The 21,281-nt window shown below is 39.4% G+C and overlaps 1 protein-coding gene across 30 annotated transcripts in view; it reads left to right on the top strand.

Annotated features, from left to right (window-relative positions):
- Nucleotides 1-21,281, top strand: part of NRXN1 (neurexin 1) — a 601,940-nt gene that overhangs the window by 575,201 nt on the left and 5,458 nt on the right. For 19 of the 30 annotated variants that reach the window (XM_088532145.1, XM_088532137.1, XM_088532139.1 and 16 more), the window contains one exon: nt 11,724-11,811. In XM_088532145.1, the coding sequence (XP_088388271.1) occupies nt 11,724-11,811 (88 nt within the window). The remainder of the gene's footprint in view (nt 1-11,723; nt 11,812-21,281) is intronic. The other 11 variants (XM_088532146.1, XM_088532143.1, XM_088532144.1 and 8 more) reach the window with 1 other exon arrangement.

Here is a 21,281-nt window from a genome sequence, read left to right as displayed (position 1 = left end):
ACAACTGAAGTGTGAACACTTTGTTTTCCTGAAACTGTGTATAACTTTATACCAGCTGGCGTTCAAATATCACATTATTAATGCATATCAAGATCTAATTAAAGATAATATCTGACTGCGTAGGCATGTGAGTTAAGATTGCACATCAAACTTGTTCTCTGGCATCCCCTAACTGCTGGTGGTCCACGTTCACACCTAGAATCCTCTAAATAAAATGTTTTCTCAGCTGCTCTAAAATAAAACCAAAGAAATGTGTGTCCTTATGCACTGTATCAAATTGACACCCCTAGTTAGATCCCTAGCACAGCTGGAACCTGTTAGAGCCTCTGTGCAGATCTCTAATACTGAGATACCAGAATGATGTGTAGGAGATGTACGTTTATATCATTTAAGATGATGAATCTGTGTAGATTAAGCATCCACAGAAAAGTAGAAGTCTTTGTCAGCATGTTTAACAGATAAGAATGCATTGAAAACTGAATCTAGAAATGTTGGTGCCTGATCTAATGGCAGTAAACACCTCACGGTTCCTGCCAGTAACTGGTCCAGCCTCCTTTGTCCTCTTCCCATGCCTCTTCTGTCATCTTTTTAGCTCATCATGCCAGTTTTCTTCTCAGGCATGTTTTCTCTTTGTGTCCCTTGGCTGATCTACCATAGCTCCACTCAGTAGCACTTCACTTAAACACTGTTAAGTACAGTGTTTTACATCCTTTTCCCAAACTCCCCAGCAGCCCACCTCAGATATCTTTTGCCTGGTTCTGGCTCTTCATCTTGGTATCCCATCTTACCCTCATTCCAACCGAACTCATCACTCGTGTACACTGGTCTGCCCTATTCCTGCTCACTGCCCCAATGCCTCATGAGCTGAGAGCACAGGGGAGAGCATCTCCCAAGGCTCAGTTCTTGTCCTTAGGAGCAGAAAGGAGAATTTGCACAACACCCCTGAAGAAAGACCATATATCCCAAACCCCTATGGCCTCCTGTGCGAACTGCAGCTTTTCATAGGCTGACCCCATCTGCAGGATGGGTAGATGATCTTACATGTGTCAGAAGAGGCTTCTGGAGCTGCTACAGATGCTTCACAAAATGCTTGTAAGTGGTGCCTGCCTGTGTGGGTTTCATGTGGGCCTTGGGTTCAGTCTGTTAGAGAGAAATAGAGATGAAATAAAGGTATTGGTAACATCTGCAAGTACCTGTATTGCAAATGTACAGTTTCAGAAACTATCTAATTAACTGTGTCTCCAAAACAGAAGATTTAATGACACTTTTACTACGGTAATTGCAAGGCATTTAGGTATTCTCTCCTTCCAAGGTATGTGTATCTAACTCTTAGTATTAACAAGTATTAACAGAATTGATGTTATTTGCTCAATGCTTTCACTCATGTTGCCAATGCTCTTCCATTTTTTTCAAAATAAAAACATTACAATAAGGAAACATTTCGTATTTTTAGTGTTGGGACTAAATAATTAATATGTAAAAGCACTGCATTTGAAAGACAGGTTATTGGGAAGCCAGCTTCAGTTTTTCTCTCCTATTTTGGGTAAACCTGCATAATCCAGTGATGCTGAGGGAGTGGACTCCGTATCTCGGCAGGAATGATGGGTCTTTTTGGCCCTGCAAAGCTTTTAAGTTGTAACTTTTATCATCAATACTGGGGGAGAAAATTAGTAGTAGTATTGGTGCCTGTCTTTTCTCAATGAGAAATGAGTTGGGAGGGGAAGGGCCGCAGGTGCTCACCTGCCTTTTACTGTCTTGATGTAATTTGCTTTGAGTCCAAGACATGCTCTAGCTGACCGTGCAAGGACACCGTTTAGGTAGGACAGCGTTAAAGAGAAGAATCCATGTTGTTATCTGCTTACTGTGTTTCTGTCTTATTTAACTTGTCTCTTTGAGGCTTTCTTTAAAAACATATGTAGATGAGATGGCTGGTTTCACTAAATACCCCCAAAGCAGTCTGATAGTTCATGCAGTTTTCTGCATTTCTCATGAATGTATTATTTTGTGCTATTATTTTTTATTATCTTCTGCATTATTTTGGAATGAGGTAACAAAACCTTTCTCCCTGCTGAAAGTAAGGTTAATGAGCCTGCGTATCAGTGAGCCTTCCTGGTGAAGAGTTTTACTTGCACTTCTCTCTTTGGATACTGGTAATAAAACTCTTGGTTGAACAGAGCAAAAATGCTCTTAGGTGACACCATTTAATAGTGAGGAATACTCCCAGTAAGTAGAACTGGCCATATTGTAATTCTATAAAAAACAAAACCGGAGGTGTTGTTCATAGCTAGGGCCTTTCTGACTTTGCTGTATGTAAGCAACTAAATGGTCCCAGTCTTTTCGCTAACTTTGTATTTATTGAGTTTTGCTAGGAATAGCTTAAACCATGCTATTAAGTTTCGTGGGGTTATCCAGTAGCATTTCAGTTTTCCCATTCCATTTTGAAAAAAGCCAACTATGCTGGGGGCTTGCTGTTTAATTTAAAAGCCTCCCAAAACTCAAATACTTTATATTTTTAATTACCAATTTTTAATGAATAGTTGTTAATCTTAATGTTAATACTTAGTAATTAAAAGTAATGTGTAATGCGAGAGTTTTGTAAGATAGATACAAAGACAGTACGTCTCCCATTCCCAAAATTCAGCAGTCTTTGTCCAAATAATGTGTAGTGCCAAGTTAAAAGGGTTGCTGTCGCTATTCTAATTTTACCATTTGATAAGCAGATACCATATAGGCTTGAGGGAAAAAAAGAAAAGTGAATATTTCCACTGTGGCTTGAAATGGCTAAAATTAAGAAGATCAGAAATTACAAGTATAAAAGCATAATTCCCAGAAATGATCTCTTATACCTAGATAGAATTTATTTATTTATTTATTTATTTAGGTCTAGGAAAAAATAACCTTTTGGATTTCCTCAGTGACATTGTGCTTCTTATATTTTTGGTTTATTGCAAATTGAAAAACAAAATCAAGCTGCATTTTTCTTGTTATTGTTCTGTAATAAAGTATGGAATTTGTCAGAAAAAAATGTGAATGCACTGAAGGGAAGCTCAGAAAGAAATCATAAATGACTTTTAAAGGGTGTTTACACATTAATTGTCCCTTGTTTTCAAGCTATGTTAGTTACCTGAGGAAAATCAGGATTAAAAAAGGGCAAAGAAAAGGGAAGCAAGCTTCTGATCAGAAGAATTTATGACAGAAGCACTTGTAATTGTAGAATGACATTAGCAAAAATATAGTTTATGAAAATAGAAAGTTAGATACAAGTTTTCTAAAAGTTAAATGAGAGGGAAATAATGTAACTGTTTATTGTCGTTATTCATCCAAACCATGAATGCTTTAATAAATTAAATAGTAGAACTAATATGCTAGGTATTGTACAGTTAAATGTTGGCATATTCTTCATTAGCATCTTGCATATCAACATCTACAATAAATTATAAATTTCAGTTTTGTACCACATCTCTTTTTTAAGTTTTTTCTCCAGCTCGCTCTATCCATAGCCTTATGCAGATTCATCAGGACTTGTGGGATAACAATTTTTTAATTAGCAATACTTTTATTTTTGAGGATTAATGTAGAGTGTTGCCTGATGAGCACTCTCAGTAAAATGCTGTAGCTTTACCAGTGCTTGTATTTTCTTTTGAATTTCTTTTCTTTCTTTTTTTTTTTTCTTTTTCCCAGATGAGGTAAATGGCTCAGAGTCTGACCAATGCAATTCGCTTCAAATTCAGACCTTAAAGGGAAGCCCTGCAGTTTTGTTGACACTAAACATAAATCCTCTGCTCAGATATATTTGAGCTATTCATGGTAATCACCCATGAGAATTTAGATGTTTGGGGATTCTTGTTTAGGTGGGGATGGCAGAGGCAATGCAAGGGCTGCTCGGCATTACGATACCACGCGTCCTGGAGGGCACCCAGGCTTTGGTTTTGTGCTTGGTTCCTGTATCCGAGGTGTGTGGGACCTTTCTGTGGGAGGAAGGCGCTTCCTTTTCCCCCAGTGCGGCGTACTGATTGCATCAAGAAATAGCGCCATGGAATGAATGTGATGAAAGCTGGATTTGAGCTAGTGCTTCTGTTTTCAGTACCTGTGTTTAAACATTAGGGGATAATAATATGCCAGCAGATAATAAAAGCTGTCCTAAATACAGTGTATGTGCTTGAAATATTAGCATTTTAATATCTGTGTCTAGAAATAACATTTTTGCTGTGGCATAATGATGAGAAAATATTTTATGGTGGTGGATAAAAATATTTTATGTGGGTGGATGAGCAGAAATTGATGCACGCATATTTGTCTGGCCTATAGCAGGTTAAGTACAAATTTAGAGGAGCTTGTCCAAATGGCATGTCACCTCAAGCTGATATTACTGCCAGCTAACTCTAGTGTCTTTCTCTGAAAAAAAATGTATGGAATGGCAAGTTATTAATACGAGTGAGGAGCTAGCTACAGAGTATGACTGATTAATGTGCGACATATTCGAGTTTCTTTATATGCCTGTCTCAACAACCAGTCATAGAGATCTTCATACAAAGCAAATTAAATTTAAATTACACCGTCTTGGCTAGAAAATTGTGCAGTTAACCCAGTCTGAGAAATGAAATATTATTTTTTTTTTCTACATGAGCACTTCGATGATTTTTCATACCCTGTTGGTTTCTGCCAGCATTCCCATTGGTTTGGGCTACTTTATTCCTTCCCTTAAAGAAAAAGGTAAAAAAAGAAATATAATTGAGAGACTGGTTTTTTAGGCAAGCCTCTGCTTCAGAATTTAATGTGTCCAACCCAAAAGTATAAAATAACTATTTGACGTTTCTTTCTGTAAACACTGAAAGAAACGTTATTAAAAAAGAAGAAAAAAAAAGGTTTTCTATAGCTAAGATGATTTTTTTTCCAGATCTATTCTTCATCCTGTGACTCTAGCTATATACTCTTCTGCTAAGCTGAAGCAGACCTCTGTCTTGGAGTCGAAGTTTCAGCTGTAGCTAATTCTTGCTGAAGTAAAAAGCAGGTATTTGAATAAGGGAATTTGAATAATTTTTCCAGGGAGAAGTCAAATAATGTAAGCGGAGCTGATGACCAAGAACTGGGGAAAAGGAGAATTACAGCTTTGATTTCCTAGTGCCATATAAGAAAGTATGTTTTCAGGTGGTCATTTGTTAGGTCATTAAACTCTTGCCCATCAAACTTTGCATAACTGGTCTGTTTCCTACTTGATTTTCTGGCTGTCCCCTGCCTGAGCTCTCATTGCTGCCTCAACCTTACTATTAATTTCTTGTTTCTTCGTTACTTCCCCTCACCACCCAGGTATGCCCTGGCCTTCTGTTCTTTAAATATTGGATTGCAAATGCTTCCTTCCTTCACTGCTCAGCCTGTCATCACCCAGGCACCCACTGGGCGTTATTTTAAGTGCACCGAGCTTCCTCAACAAGGCCCTGCACCCTTGCTCCTGCTCGTCAGGCACCGTCTGCTCGCAGCGTCCTCCTGGCTGGTGCCAGCCTTCTGCTCTGCTGCTTCTTCCTCTCCTCGCAACCTCCGAGTCACATTGGAGGAAGAGGTTTTACGTTTTCCTCAAGATTTCCATGATGCTGATGCTCATTGGGAGCTTCAGGTTGTCCTCTCCCTCCTCTACCACCCCTTTCAGCCTGTGCTGCCTCTCAGGTTGCTACATCAGGGCCCCCTGCGTAGCCACCAAGACTCAGCAGTGTCATCCTCTCCCTGCCTTCCCGTTAGCCTATCACACGTTGTGCAAGTGCTGTGTTGGCCCGCTTGGCCAAGCTCCCCAGGGCCGAGCCTTTCCCCCCTGCTTTCTTGTATCACCAGGCCTGGCGAAGCCCAGCTGCTGTCACCACGGCCGTAAAAATAAAGAATGGTCTTGATTACACAGCTGAGGTTCTAATCTAAAATCATTTAAGCAGTAGTCAAAAGCAGTTATATTGTTTATAATTCATATAATAATTTAGGACTACCTGTTTTTAACTATTGTTAGTAATTTAAATTTACTTGCAGTTCTCATGGGATAAAATATACTCTTGAGCAAGAAAGGAATAAACTGTATTCAGAGTAGCTGTAGGGTGCAATGACTTAAAAGAGAGCTGATGGCATGCTATAGGAGAAAATATGCAGGATCCATTATACCAGTAATGAAGGTACAGTTTAGATTGGGGATTTAGTTTTCAGATCATGTTTCTCTGGTACCTTCTGGTTTAATGGGATTCATACATAAAAAAATGAATAAGGTGGTAGGGTTTTTTTATGCCCAGTCACACAAAACCTGCAACTTAAAAAAGCCTGACTTTTTCATATTTTTTTTTTTTTTAATGCAGTGTCAACAAGCACTACAAAGGGTGCGACTGTATTTCATGATGTCATTGCTGGTTGGACCCATGTGTGTGTAGCTTTTGTGGCAGCTTGATGCTGGTTCCCCGCTACAGGCTGTGGCTGTATTTAAGCCATGACTAGAGCGTCATTTCTTTCCACCTGGCCAAGAGCTTTGTTGAAGTAGTCCTGGCTTCCTTGCTGAAGCGGAGTGACAGATTGGGAATATTTAAAGTCTCTGTTGGCCGAGGGCCAGACCCTGAAGTCCTTGTTTTTGCAAACAGAGCTGCCTCATAGTTAGGGCTCTTGTTCTTATAATGGTCACACGTATGGGTAAGTGCCAAAGACTGTTATGTAGTGACATCCGCTTTCACTGTATATATTTTTTTATTCATTGCTTTATATTGGCTCAATAGTTCTAAGCTTTTCTATCCACCTTTTTTTGAAATGCTAGCAGCTGTCCAACTTTTTAAGAAGTCATGTATTACGGTGGACTGCATTTTTAAATCATATGGCTATATCAGTAGTCTAAATCTGCAAAGATCTGAAAATGCACAAAGAAAGGAAGAGAAAAATCAAAGGAAATTCTGCCTGGCCTTCCAGGCTGCGCACCTGCTATTTTGTTAATCTCCTACAACTAGAGTATCACTTCTTAAATGAATTTGAACAGTTCACCCATGAGACATTCTAATCCAATCTTGGTTTATGATGATACCAGCTCGGATGTTATCCTATTAGACACTTGCTGTAAATAAGGGATTTTCCACTGACTTTTAGATACTTGATTAGTGAGAATGCTCAGAGCAGTGTCCTGTAAATTAGCCATAGAGCTAGCAACAATTGCAGTTCACTTAGGAGAACTGATTTACTTCAAATCTTACCATCCAAATCCAAAGCATGTAAAAAAGATAATGTGTAGCAAGTAAAACATGTTAGTCTATCTCACATTATTTACGTATACCCCTTGGCTGCATGAGACCCTGAGCAGAGTCTAAATCCTGCTTGCTGCTCAGGTAAATCTGTCAAAACTCTTCTGGAGAAAGGCCAGGACTATTTCCTTAGTATGCATAAATTAATATATAGAGTTCTTTATGTTCTCTAGTGTTTCAGTTAATTCATAGTCCCATTTTAAAATATGTTAAGAAGTCTGATGGCTTTCATTTCTAACTTGGAAGCTCCCACTTGATTTTCTGATCTGTTTTCATTCTGATAAAAGTGTAGGAGCAGCAGGAAAGAGCTGTTTGGCTTTAGGTGAAATGGGAGAATAGAGGGAGGTTGTGATACATCTGTTAATTGATATTTAAGCTAGAAGTATTTTATGAAGAAGAAGAAAAAAATCCCTATCATCTTATCCCTTCTCTTCTTATTCCAGTACTGATATTTGATTTATTGCTTGCAACACAATCAGTTTTACATCTGGTATTGACTTTGAAACACACGATATTTCCTTTAATACTCAGAAACAGTAATAAGATCTCTCCTGACATGCTATATTCACCTTTATTTAAGGTACTATTCATTTCTTTACCCATTATATGCATGCACTGTTATCAGTCAGGAACGCACCTTTGTTCTTTTAGCAGAGTGCATTCTCTTTCTGCAGATAAGATTAGAATTAGTGTCACTTTGTAATGACAGTTTTGATCCTCCCACTTGTAAGTAACTGAGCAAATTATCTTTCATATTTTTAAGATACTTAAAATACATGAATTTTCCATAGCGTCTTTTTTTTTTTTCTGGTGATTTTTCACTGCAGTGCAAACCATAGAAAGAGTAACTAAATCAAGCTAACTTTAGTTACTTAAACTGAAATCTGACCATGCTATTCTATATCAAGAATAACCAAAGACACCTCAATAATTCTGTAATTCTATTTGAATATTTTGTCTTGATCAGGTCAAGTTACAAGGGTCGGGGGCTTACACATCCATGCATGTACCAAAGCATCCTTAAGCAAAATTCCTCTGAGAGCAGTAGATGCTATAGAAACCATTTCATGCATATTATATAGGCATATGTTGCTCTGATAATATTTGTGTACATTTGTCAATGATCAATTCTTAAATATGGAGTATTGCAGCTTCAGCTCATATGTGTATAGTGTCTCCCGCAGTATTATGGATAGAGGGAAATATATATATCACACTGAGATTTTACTGGCGAAGCTGAAACTGTTTGGAAGATGCATGATACTTTTTAAAATACTTGTGTGTATTTTAAAGTACAGAGTTCACTTCTGTGCAAGCTTTTTTGGTTGGTTTCTTGGTTGATTATTTTTCTTTATATTTTAGAAAAGAAAAAGAATTAGGTGATTTTTCCAAGAAGGAACGAAGGTCTTAGGTTATATTTTTTGGAGGGGAGGGGGAAATGGACAACAGAAATTCAACAGGATATTTACAGCTGTCTTTAGTTATATTTCTCTTTTTGTGCACAGCAGAAAGGCTAGGCAACTAGAACATTTTTTTTGATTGTCGCCTTATTCCAAATTTGTCACCTTACTTTGCTAGGCTTATAGATTCACCTAGTATTTCCCTACTATAAATTTTCTCAGACAAAAGGTGATGTTATTACTATGGCATGCAACTGTGACATAACATAGCTGTCATCTATGTCCTTTTTGGTTACCTTCAGCAAGTTACTTCATTCTGTTATGCCTCAATCTTCTATCTGTAAAATATGATGCTATGATAATAGACTTGTCTTTGTTGTGCTCCACATATTAATGAATGTTTCGTGTATCGCTTTCCTGTCTCACAGAAGTGCTGAAAGAATACATTTATTAATATTCTTACAGGATGACAAAGAAAAGCCTCTTACTGTCATATGCTTTGCTCTAAAACTTCAGATGGAAGAATAAAGCTAAATAGCATTTATAACACTCTGGCTAGCAGAAATGAAATTGTTACATGTTCACACTTTAAATAACAAGAGAAAATTTTGTATCTTTTGTCCCTTTCTTAGACTCATGCAAAGCGTTTAACTGTAGTATTTTACGTTTACTGAGATGATTTCTGGTTAGCATAGGTATCATATAGAAACACATGAATGGCTTTTTGCCGACAATATCTTTAGCCACTTTTTTCAGTATCTCACTTCAGTCTCTTACTCGCTCTACAAGTTTCCTACCCTGAGGTGAAAGGAAGTTTGCTTAGGTGAAAGGGTGGAATGTCTTGCCCATAGGAAAACCTGCTTCCTAAACTCATTAGTATTTTCTTGAGAAATGACCAGAAGCATGACAGTTTATATTACCCTGCTGTTATTTCCCCTAATAACAGTGAATGTTCTTATTACATTTCTAAATGACTGTTCTCAGAGGTGGCTTGAGTAGAAGGTATTTTGTTTTATCAGATTTGGATTGACTGCCTGTGTTATTTCATTCCGTATCTTCTTGTTCTCACACTGTAAGAAAAGCAAGATAGGAATTCCTGGTATCTCTTTATATAGCAATCATAGAATCATAGAATGCTTGAGGTTGGAAGGGACCTCTAGAGGTCATCTAGTCCAACCCCCCTGCACACGCAGGGTCACCTAGAGCATGTGGCACAGGACTGCATCCACACGGGTTTTGAAGATCTCCAGAGAAGGAGACTCCACAACCTCTCTGGGCAGCCTGTTCCAGTGCTCTGTCACCCTCACTGTTAAAGAATTTTTCCTTAAGTTCATGCAGAACTTTTGGTGCTTCAGTTTGTGGCCATTACCTCTAGTTCTGTCAGTGGCCACCACTGAAAAGAGGCCAGCACCATCCTCCTCACTCCCTCCCTTGAGGTACTTATAGACACTGATTAGATCCCCTCTCAGCCTTCTCTTCTCCAGGCTGAACAGGCCCAGCTCCCTCAGCCTCTCCTCATAGGGCAGATGTTCCAGGCCCCTGGTCATCCTTGTAGCCCTGCGCTGGACTCTCTCCAGCAGCTCCACATCCCTCTTGTACTGTGGAGCCCAGAACTGGACACAATACTCCGGATGTGGCCTCACCAGGGCTGAGTAGAGGGGCAGGATCACCTGCCTTGACCTGCTGGAGACGCTCTTCTTAATGCAGCCCAGGATCCCATTGGCCTTCTTGGCCACGAGGGCACACTGCTGCCTCATGGTCAACTTGTCGTCGACCATGACACCCGGGTCCCTCTCTGCAGAGCTGCTCTCCAGAAGGTCAGTCCCCAGCCTGTACTGGTGTCTGGGGTAATTTCTCCCCAGACGCAGGACCTTGCACTTGGCCTTGTTGAATTGCATGAGGTTTTTCACCGCCCAGTTGTCCAGTCTGTCCAGGTCCCTCTGGATGGCAGCGCAGCCCTCTGGGGTATCAGCTACTCCTCCCAGTTTGGTATAATCAGCAAACTTGCTGAGGGAGCACCCTGTGCCTTCATCCAGGTCATTGATGAATAAATTGAACAGGACTGGACCAAGGACTGACCCCTGGGGGACACCGCTAATTACAGGCCTCCAACTAGAGTCTGCAACGCTGATCACCACCCTCTGAGCTTTGCCGTCCAGCCAGTTCCTAATCCACCTCACTGTGCACTCATCTATCCCACACTTCTGGAGCTTGCCCAGGGGGATGTTGTGAGGAACGGTGTCAAAAGCCTTGGTGAAGCTGAGATAGATGACATCCACCGCTCTCCCCTCTTCTATCCAGCTGGATCCATTCAGTGTTTTATATACCCCTGTTATATATATATATATGTATCTACATATATTTACCCTTTTATATATCCCCCTGTATTTGTCTCCTTTGTCTTGATTTTCTTGTTTTCTGTGGATGAAGAGCTCTCCGGGTTAATTTTGGACAGATGTTCTGAGAATCTATCTGAGCTGAACGCAGAACTCAAGCAGTACTTTACTTAAGACGATAAAATATTCTATTATTTTTTAACATGGCATATGTTTATATTTAAGTTATTGTTTGCTTTCCTTGACTGTTCCTTAACATTAAGCATTTAACTTAAGGAGTCAAATGCTTTTTTTTTTGCTTTTTTTTTCTACATTTAAGAGAGCAAGAAAGTCATCGCTCCCTTTCCGATGGTTTTATCATCTACAGACATTCAGTATTTTGATTTGGATTCTTAACATCTCCAGTGTTTTCAGGCAATATCGTAGTTGAGATGTTGGAGAAAAAAGAGGGGAGGTCAACAGCCTCAGTATAAATATTCTATCCTTCTATCTTCTGTTCTTATTACAAAAAAAAAAGGGGTGTTTAAAGGCCTGCTTTGGGTCTATAACACATTTAAAAAAAAAAAAAAAAAAGAAGTGTGAATTGAAAAGCAAAGTACCATTAATTCAGAGTTAGAGAGTGTTATTGTTATTAAGTCTGGAATGCTCTAGGCCTAGCAATCAAAGAAATGTCAGTGAGAATCTTAACAACCTGTTAGATTAATCAAAATGGATTTATCTGGCATTTGTTTTCTTTGCAGACCACAGATGACATCCTGGTGGCCTCGGCTGAATGTCCCAGTGACGATGAGGACATTGATCCCTGTGAGCCGAGCTCAGGTGGGTTAGGTTAGTCAACTTTTTTATTACTTCCTTTTCTTTCATATTGCATGCTCCAGTTGCCTAAGAATCTGGAGGGATGGTCCAGGGAGAAGTTGAGCTGGGGCCTTCACAGAGTTTGCTGCGCCTGATCCTTTCTCAGAGACATCTGTGCATATCACATTTGTTGCTACTTGTGGTGTGAGCAGCATCACAAGGAAGTGCAAGAGGACCCTCAAGAGGACATCCTGGGGCCTCTATAGCTGTTTTGTGGTGATAGAGAAGGGATGATTTGATTTAGGAAAAAGATGGTGCAGCAGCCTTAAGCATTTCACCAAAATAAGATAGAAGTGTAGTTCAAATATTATCTTATGTCAGGAGTAGAAGCAGAGTTTATTTGAATTATTGTTTATGATGTTATGAATACTATGAAGATGCTAAAAATCTGACAATGTAAAAAGAGCAGCCTGAAATTTTGAATTGTTTTATGGCATTTTTCCAAACCGCAAACTCTTCAGAATGTATGTTCTGATTACAAATGAGAATTTTTGACAATTTGTTATTTCCTAAGGAACCAGAAAAGTGGTGTTTTGACCTTCTCCTTCCTACTTCTGTAGAATAATGGGAAATTGGTCCTCATTTTTCTAATTTCCCACTTACATTAATACCAGATTAAATACTACATACCTTTTCTAAAAATCGAAAGGAGGGCAAGACTTCAGAATAGCTCCTACAATAAATTTTTTTCTCTATAAACCTTTACAAAAAAAAGGCCAGATGTCCAAAGAATTATTCCTGCTTTCATTGTTGGCACGGATTAGCTTCTACCCTTTTTTGAGAGGCAATTTATGGCGTTGTATTTACCTCAGCTTTTCATACACACTTGAATTCTGTTTTATTCAGTGGTACGCTTATTATCAGTTGCTTATGAAATATGGCAGTCTTTGGTACTTGCAGTATTATGAATGGTAAAAGAAGAATTAAGATAAATTTGTCATGCATTAATGCATTTAGTTTAAGTAGAAAGCAAATTTGAGATGGGCGGCCTGTATGTTAATTAAAACAAATTTGAGATGGGCCTGTATGTTATGTTATGAAAACATAAGTAAGAGGCATCTTTGTTTATTACAGCACCTAAATGCAGACCGCACGTGCCTGCATAGCCACAGCACAAGCTAAATGCAGTTCCTTTTGGAAGTTGCGTAACCTAAAGCTCACATGCAAAAATCATTTGATTAAACTTAAATGAGGGCAGAGAACGTTGTAAGTTGTCCTCATCTTTGATGGACTGCAGGGTAGCATTAGTTACCTTCTATGAACCAATAGGTTGAGCGTGTAAAGGTTAGATGAGAATCCTCTGAAGTTAGGTTCTTGTCCTATCCAAAGTAAAGGTTTCCGAGTGTTTTTCAAAACACCAAGAGATGGAATTACCAGCCTTAAAACTGAGCAGCAGCAGACACATCCAAGTTGCACATTTTTACTGCTCTCGGGCAGGTCTTTCACTTGCAAAAGTGCTAGATAAACAAGATATTTGAGAGTTGAGAACTGAATTGAGAGTTCATTGATATGATAATTTGAAAAATATATTTTTTTTTGTTACGCCCTACTTAGTTTCAAATTCTGGAGTTCAGGTGGAGTGTCTTGTTAAGTATGAGTCAGTACACTGGCTCACGTGGCTCTGAGCTCATCCGTGGCAGCTGCTTCCTTCCTTTATTTAAATCAGATGGTTCTGTTCAGTAGATATGTATAAACATTTTGTTTGTTGCATTAGTTACATTTTTGTTGCCTAGGACTAAAAAAATTCCCTAAGCCCACTCTTGCAGTCGTTGTATTAGAAATGCACTTGCTCTAAGATGAAAATATTTTAGACTAATACTTCTCTGAGGTTACTTTTACTTGCAGCTCTGTCTAGTGGTCTTGGAGCCCTGCAGTCCTTCAGCTGGTGGGTGGAGGAACAGGAGGGCTGAAATGAAGCTTTCTGACAAATTAGCATCTCTAACCAAACTGTGGCCCAGAGGGGAATATGTGAATGTTAGTCTTCCTGCAAGGGCTTGCCATTTGCTTTAGACCCTCCTACTTAGTTTTCTGGCTTTAGCTTCTCATTCATGATGCAGCTACAGTTCTCATTTTTGTTTATTTGAGAATGATTTTATTGCTTTATTGCTTGCATCCCAACTGCTACTGCTTTTAGAAGAAGGTATCAATTGGCACAGGAGTAATGTTCTCCATAAGCCCAGTTGTCTAGATTGTTTTATCTGTCATTCTCCACATCAAAATGTCACTTGTCCTCCCACTCTGCAACTCTTAAAAATTATTACTTTGCCTCTGTCTTCATTGGTCTTGTCCTTTTCTCATATTTGAAACAGCATGAACCGAAGGACTTGGTGAAATCATAGTTCCTAAGTGTATCTGCCCCGCTGGAAACTTCTTTTAAGTCTTATTCACATAGTCTTATTAACAAGCTCTCTCCATAAATAGTCCAGTGGCAGCAAAGCGCTACTGCATCTGTGTGACACTGCAGCCCGCCCTCCATGTTGACTTGAGCTGCTCTTAACAGGCTGGAACTTAAGGGAGAAAAACATAATATTGTTGACAGTGACCAATTCAGGATTCCTTTCCTTTAATTTGGGGTAGGAGGTGCAGAAGGACACCTCCCTCTGCTTAAATGCTGCCTGCAGCTCAGTTCAGCTTTTCCCCCTCAAGAATTTTTACAAATCAGTAGCAAGAATACATTTTACAGAGGGCCAAAGCCCAGCCAAAGTTCATTGACATTACGAGTACATTTAAATAATGACTGCCTATAATGTGCCTATTTTTAACCAAAGTTCTCAGCTCAGATGAGAGCCTGTTCTACAAACACTTTGATTATAGCAAACTTTGCATTAAGTAGGAAGACAACCAATTAGCTAGATATTATTCATTAACCAGATTTTTGCTTGAAACGAGGCTTCTTTTCTAAAAAAATATGTTGCAGTTTGTAGTAGCTAGCATGCTAGCATGGTCTGTCACCACCAGCTTTGCTTTCTGTGCACTCGTCTTCTAAATGATAAATGGAAATATGTGATTTGCAACAAATTTCAGAGGGGACATAAAATTTAGAACAGATACAAGCTGCTAAGCAGCAAACCCATCAACTTGTCTGGAACATAAAGTCACAAAAATTATAATTGCAGATTTCATTGTGGTATACAAACTGCTAAATGTGTCATAATTGGGTGAAGTCATAACAAATTTATTAGCATGCAAAATTTAGTCTACATATTTTGTTTGCATTGTTTGCATTATTCTTTATATGGTAAAGCAACAATTTTGTTTTCACAGTCTCCCCACAGTCCCTTCTCTTACTGTAAATCTAATAACAACACTAATAACACTTTTTTCCTCAGCTTCATGTCATAGAAGAAATACTAAAGCCTATTCATTTTGCAGACAAGTTAAGAAAAATGTTAGTGAAACCCTATCCAAAAAAGGGAGACCTGGGGTGGTCTCCTGGTTTTACTTGATGAGCTCTGAGACTGGGAGCGGACAAATTGCCCCTCTGCGTATTAGGAGCGCTGTGCTTCCCCTCTCTGAGCTCGTCACAGAGCTTGGATTTCTGCTGAGTTTCAGTGAGCGTTTGTGCTTCACAGCGTATATGTTCCAGTTACACTGCTCTGGTCTTTTTTTTGTTAGCCATTGGCCAGCCACTTCTGTGGCCATCAAAATGTGGCTACTCATTTCTAGCTTCCTAACTTATCCTATGGGGAAATTTCCCCTTTGATATTAGTTCACTAATCTATACCAATTGGTAGCATTAGATACCCTTTCTTAGTGCTGATTCTGAGAGAGGAATAGGATTAAGGTTTTGGAGTTTTGTCCATGTTTTGATGCAAGGATGTGTAATAAGATAGCCCATGGGCTGATGGGCTGATCTTTGTGAATGTATTCTGGCGAAGGCTTTGGCTGATAAACAGATAGTCTAGGTTTTACCTCAGTTGTTTCCTGCATATATACCCACCTCTGCAGACCTGAAATATGGACCGCAAACAATATATGCTCCCTACTAGAAATTTTCCCATCACAGACTGTTGTGATGCATTCCTGCTGCAATTGCTGCAAAAATAAGGATGTTTCAGCAATAGGCAAAGTGATTCCTATAACTTCTGCATCAGTGCAAGTGTGCTGTTCAGCACCATTCAGGCAGGGCATTGTGAAAGGAGCTGAAACAAAAATGAAATTACAGTTGGTTCACATGGCAGCTGTGGTCTTTATGGCTCAAGACATAAAGGGAGTATTTGCGCCTCAGTCCAATTAGCCTGTAGTTCAGTTGGGGTTTCCAGTATGAGAAAGATCACTGGCTTGCCTTGTTAAATGCTCAGCAGAAATGCATATGGATGTGTCTGTATGGGCTACTACATAGTGAAAATTATGCTTTATTTATAAGCTTTCTAAATGTTAGTTTGAAGGGATTTGCACTTACCAGGTCCATACATAAATGAACAGGGAAAAGTATTTTTTCCTTAAATTATCTAAGAAAATGAGGTTAAACAGTGATGGCTGATCAACAGTATCAACACTGATCTCTACTCTTGGACAGCCATTTTACTGAATCATGGGGACACTGAGTAGAATTACAGCTAGTCGTAATTACAGTCCTAAGTGTTTTCCAGCATTCCCAATGCTGGGAGCTGCTTTCTTTTAGTCTAACAAATTATTTTTCAATAGCTTGGAGACTCAAGTAATTCTGGTGGTGGTATGAGAGGGTGTGCACCCTCTCATATCTCCTTTGCACAGCGCCACTTATATTAGATCAAGTGATATATGGGATTTGTGTCCAAGATTATTTTTAAGTTCATTTTTTAAAGCGCTTTTTAGGACAAAGCTGCTGTTGGTAGCTAACTGTGCCTAATATCTCACTCATTCTTGTTAATGTTGAGCGTTCTCACCCTTCTCTAAAGGGTATGAATGATGAACGTTCATGCTGTGAACAGCAGGATTATTATTTGTCTGGGAGTACCTGAAGCTCCATCTCGTACTTCAGGCATATGCAGACAACATGAAAAGGTAGTACTTGTTCAGAGGACTTTATGAAGTGATCATGAGTATCACTGTGACCGCTTGAATTATTTGGAGTTAGACATCTCTATAGCATAAATGAAACCAGATGGTGGAGCAGCATTTCTAGTTTGAGTAAATTTAGTCATATTATAAACAGTAATTCAACAGAAGTGGGCACATTGCCCAGTGCTCATAAAGAAGTAGCCTTTCTTCTAAATACTTTGTAGACAGATAATATATCTAAAATATGCAAAATAACTTCTGTTTATTTTATTTAATTTTAGAACTACCATGAAGAATTTTTTTCTATGTATAATTCAATAGATAAACCTTGCAGTTTATCTTTCTTGCTCCTTTTTTTGAACACCAGTATATGATTGAGTTGAGTCTTGTTGTCATACGTTAACTGTGCAAGTTAAAGGTTTCTTGAGCATCAGTGGAGATCTTTCCAATTTGGGGCACCATCTTTCCTGTGTGTTTTTGAAGGTTGTTTTTTCTGCATTCAAGCAGGGGAGCAAACCATTGTGCTTTCAGCTAACTGTTTGCAAGTACCTGATAAATTAAATTAATTAATGGGATGTTGGGGAGCAACTGGCGTATGCCAGCTGCAGTTTATCAACTAACTGCCATGGTAAGAGAGGGCTGGTAGGTCGTGGTGCTGCATTACCTGTCTGCCAGACTAAGAAGATAACTTTTTAAATTGTGTTTCCTTGCAATCAGTGCAGTATGAATTTTCCTTGTCTCTTGCATACCTAGTAGTAGGGTTGTTATTTCTAGCTTTCAGCTGCTTGCTAATGCTTAATTTAAACCTCTGTGGAAACTTCGGATTTTTTTTTCATTATTCAGTGTGTGACTAGTCATTTATTTGACATTCTGCAAAGTGGCAGGGGAATGCTGACAAGTTTGAGAACTAGTTATTCTCTAAGGATGTTGCTCATAAATAGAAGCGGGGAAAACTCAGGGCAAAAGTACCCTGTAATGAGGTTGCATCTAGCTGAGATGGTCTAACTGTAGGCTCATTGTAACTCTATAAAGACCTGACTGAAACCTTGTTCTCTGGGATTGACATTCTGTGCTGGCCTGTGGGTCTCCAAACCTTATCTTTTCCTGAGGTTGAGGGTGGTAGTCTAGATTTTGGACTTTAAAAGTTTACATTTAAGCTGATTTAAACAGTAGATCAAGCTGTAGTCCATATTGTGAGCATATCATTTAGTTACTGAAAAGGGATAAATGAAAGGAAAGATGGAAGCAGTGAGAACATGAGAATGATTCAGACATAAGACAAAGATTTATAGATAGCTCAAACTTTTTTGTGTGTGTTCTAATCAGAGAAAACTATGTTGTTTCATAAAATATGATAAGAGAAGCAAAGATAAGTAAGGTGGTCTTACTAATATTTTTAAATTTTTAATATTATTATGAGAGAACAAGGGAAAAAAAGCCTACAAAGTGTTGTTATCAATCCTGTGGCCCAGTTACCTTTCTCTCGGGACGCCCAGAGAAGCATATGAGGCCTTGGCAGTAGCAAGATTCAGGCTAAACAAGTGTAGCTGTATCTGAGCCTCTTGTTAGTGAGTTTAACTTGATATTTGCAGCAGTCAGGTTTCCAAAATATGTGCACATATATTGCAGATGTCTTGAAAGCCTGGGCCCTTCTCTTCCCAGGTATGTTATGAACTTTGTTAGTAACGGATCTGACTTGATGATAGTCGACTTCAGGGTAAGCTGCATGCAGTGTGCTTTCAGCTCCCTCATTCAAGCTAAATATATATAATATGTGAGACACAGATATATTTCTTGTCATAGTTGCAGCTGTTCAGTGTGAAATCACTGACAGCTGCAAAGATGGACATGGGCACCTGTACCGCAAGCTCATTTCATGACCAAGAGTAGTTCCTTGCTCTGCAGGCCAAGGCACCAGATCCCCCTCCCTTTGCAACTGATTTTAGTGCTCCCTTGCAGAAAACTGGTTCTTAGTTTAGGCAGGTTGGGGTCTGTTTTTTATCTCTGTGCTGTAAAGGAAGATAAAACAGCAAGCAATGAAGCCTTGGTCCTGCTAAGCATAGTGGCAAAGCTTCCACAGAGTTCGCCGGAGCCTAAATATTTCTGCTGCTGACGCTGCGGGATTTTCTTAGAGTGAAGCCGAACTAACAGCTGCCACCAAAAACATGGGTTTGAGGTGCATCTGCCCTTTCCTTGCAGTAACTCTCATGTTAATCTTATTCTTCAGATGGCTAGAGCCACAGGCAACTAACTGTACAACAGACACTGATTTATCTGTCTGAATTGGTTCCCCATGATTTGCTCTATCTCAAAAACATGTTAACAGTATTATATATTTTTTATCTTTCTTATCTGATTTGCAAAAGGATTTGGTTTTTTTGTCCATTCAGGAATGCTTCAATTTGAGAACTAGACCGCCCACTGACTGCTGATCAGTCAAAATTTCTGAAGCAAGGTAATAAATTACTGAAACTTCCCCAGAACACGCACAAAAACAGGATAAATTACTTCATGTAGAAAAGAAGGAAACAGAGATGCAAAGGTGAATAACAAATGTAGGAGTGGGGAGAGGCAGGATTGACAGCTGATCTGGTGAAAGAAGAGAGAATACATATTGCAACGGGAGGAGTAGTGAAAGAGGAGTGATACAACTGAAAATGTTAAAGCATATTAATAAAACGACTCAGAGCACAGAGGTGAAGAGGCTGCTAAAAACATTAAGTGATATTTTGGTTTATATTTTAAAGCCTGTAAGATACTGTTTGAAATATTCCCCTCAGCTTCGTGAAGCATATTGACTGAGAAAATCCATTTTTTTGGCATGCTCTGTAAATTGCAACCATGGTACCAACTAATCTGTCTCCCTTGAGACTTACTGTGATACACAAGGAAGATTCAGAAAATAACCCTCCCACCTTTCAACCACCTAGAAAAATATTTCCTGCCAAACCTAGAGTCTAAAGGAGTCAGTAGGACTTTAGAAAATGATTTGAAGTCAATATCAGGCAAATCATCACATCTGAAAATGAATAAGTTATTCTGCGCAAAGAAGGAATGTTTAGCTGTCTAGTAAAACAGCAACTGCTTTTAGCTAAGGATGATGTTTTGCTATTAGGCTACTTTGAGCACCAGCTACGTTAGTTAATGTCACTTTAGGGCCATTTTAATGCATTATATCTTTCCCTCTGAGAACCCTCAAGATTTCTGTTTATAGGAAGTAGAGAATCTAGATTTGTACACAAAGGCCTAGTAGAACAGATACTCTAATAATTTTCTCAAAAACGCATTTGAAATGGATAGGTTGTTGCCTTATTCCCTCAAGCCTGGAAAGCATCAGACAGGTTTTTTTGGGGGATTTTTTGTTTGTTTGTTTTTTAAGAGTAATGGTGTGAGTCTGAGATGGTGAGTGCAGCTCATAAACAAGCCGCTGCTCTTGGTCTCACACCTTCCCCACACACGTGTGTAGGGTGTTCAGGCACACACAGGTGCAGGGCGCAGCCTCTGCTCCCACCGGTTGCTGCATTGTCATCTCAGTGTCCAAACGCCTTGATGTGTGTGCACAGCTGTGCAGCTCGTGTTGTGGGGACTCTGTCAGGTGGACTGGGTTGTGCCTTTGGATATAGAGCTGAGCAAGAGAAGATGCATTAACTGCTCATTGCGAGGACAGACATCATGGGGGGCAGCAGGTCCACAAGACCACGCTCGTGTCCCGTTATTGTTCCCCTCTCTTTTTTAAAAGCCAGGTGGCAGTTGTCACTAAGCTATAGTGGCCACATGTGGAATTGTCTCCTACCCCTTCCCTCCCATGACAGCACAGCCACAGCTGAACAACCCCAAGGGAGCCCATCCCTGCCTCCCTTCAGGAGCCAGTCGAAGCTGGGCAGGAGCAGGCTGCAATACCCTTGCATTCAGAGCCAGCGTGAGGTTGAGTTCAGCCTCTTGCACAAGATCATGGCGGAACTTTACCCTGTTGTCTTTTTTTTTTTTTTTTTTTTTTTTTTTTTAAGTTGGGCTCCGCCTAATCCGTCAGATCGGCAGAGGAAGCTCTGAGATGTGTTTGATTTCAGACATATTCTTTGTAATGCAACACACTGAAATTGCAGTGAGCTCAAAACCCAGCTCACCAGAATCCAACAACGCTACAGAAAGTTGACCACAAGCAGGTCTACAATGACAGCACACCGAGTGAAAATTAATACGTGTCTTGTAAATAATTGCCTTCATGTCTCATTGCAAATGTAGTAGTTAAGCATTCTTGTCTTGTGGCTAATTTCCTATTCACAGTTTGTGGGAAAGCATAAATGTAAAGAAAACAGGTTTGGGGTCTTTTTGGTTTTTTTTGTTTTGTTTTGTTTTGATTTGAAGTCTGCTAATTTCAATTCTCGAACACCATGGGAGCCTACAGTTCCAATTTTCTTTTCACAGTATTAATGAAAACTGGGCACTGAAAATAGTCAGAT

The sequence above is a fragment of the Tinamus guttatus genome, unplaced genomic scaffold (assembly GCF_059628265.1).
Source record: "Tinamus guttatus ecotype Peru unplaced genomic scaffold, ASM5962826v1 Tinamus_guttatus_pri_ptg000456l, whole genome shotgun sequence".
In the NCBI taxonomy this organism is placed as follows: Eukaryota; Metazoa; Chordata; class Aves; order Tinamiformes; family Tinamidae; genus Tinamus; species Tinamus guttatus.
This window is presented reverse-complemented; position numbering and strand designations above follow the sequence as displayed.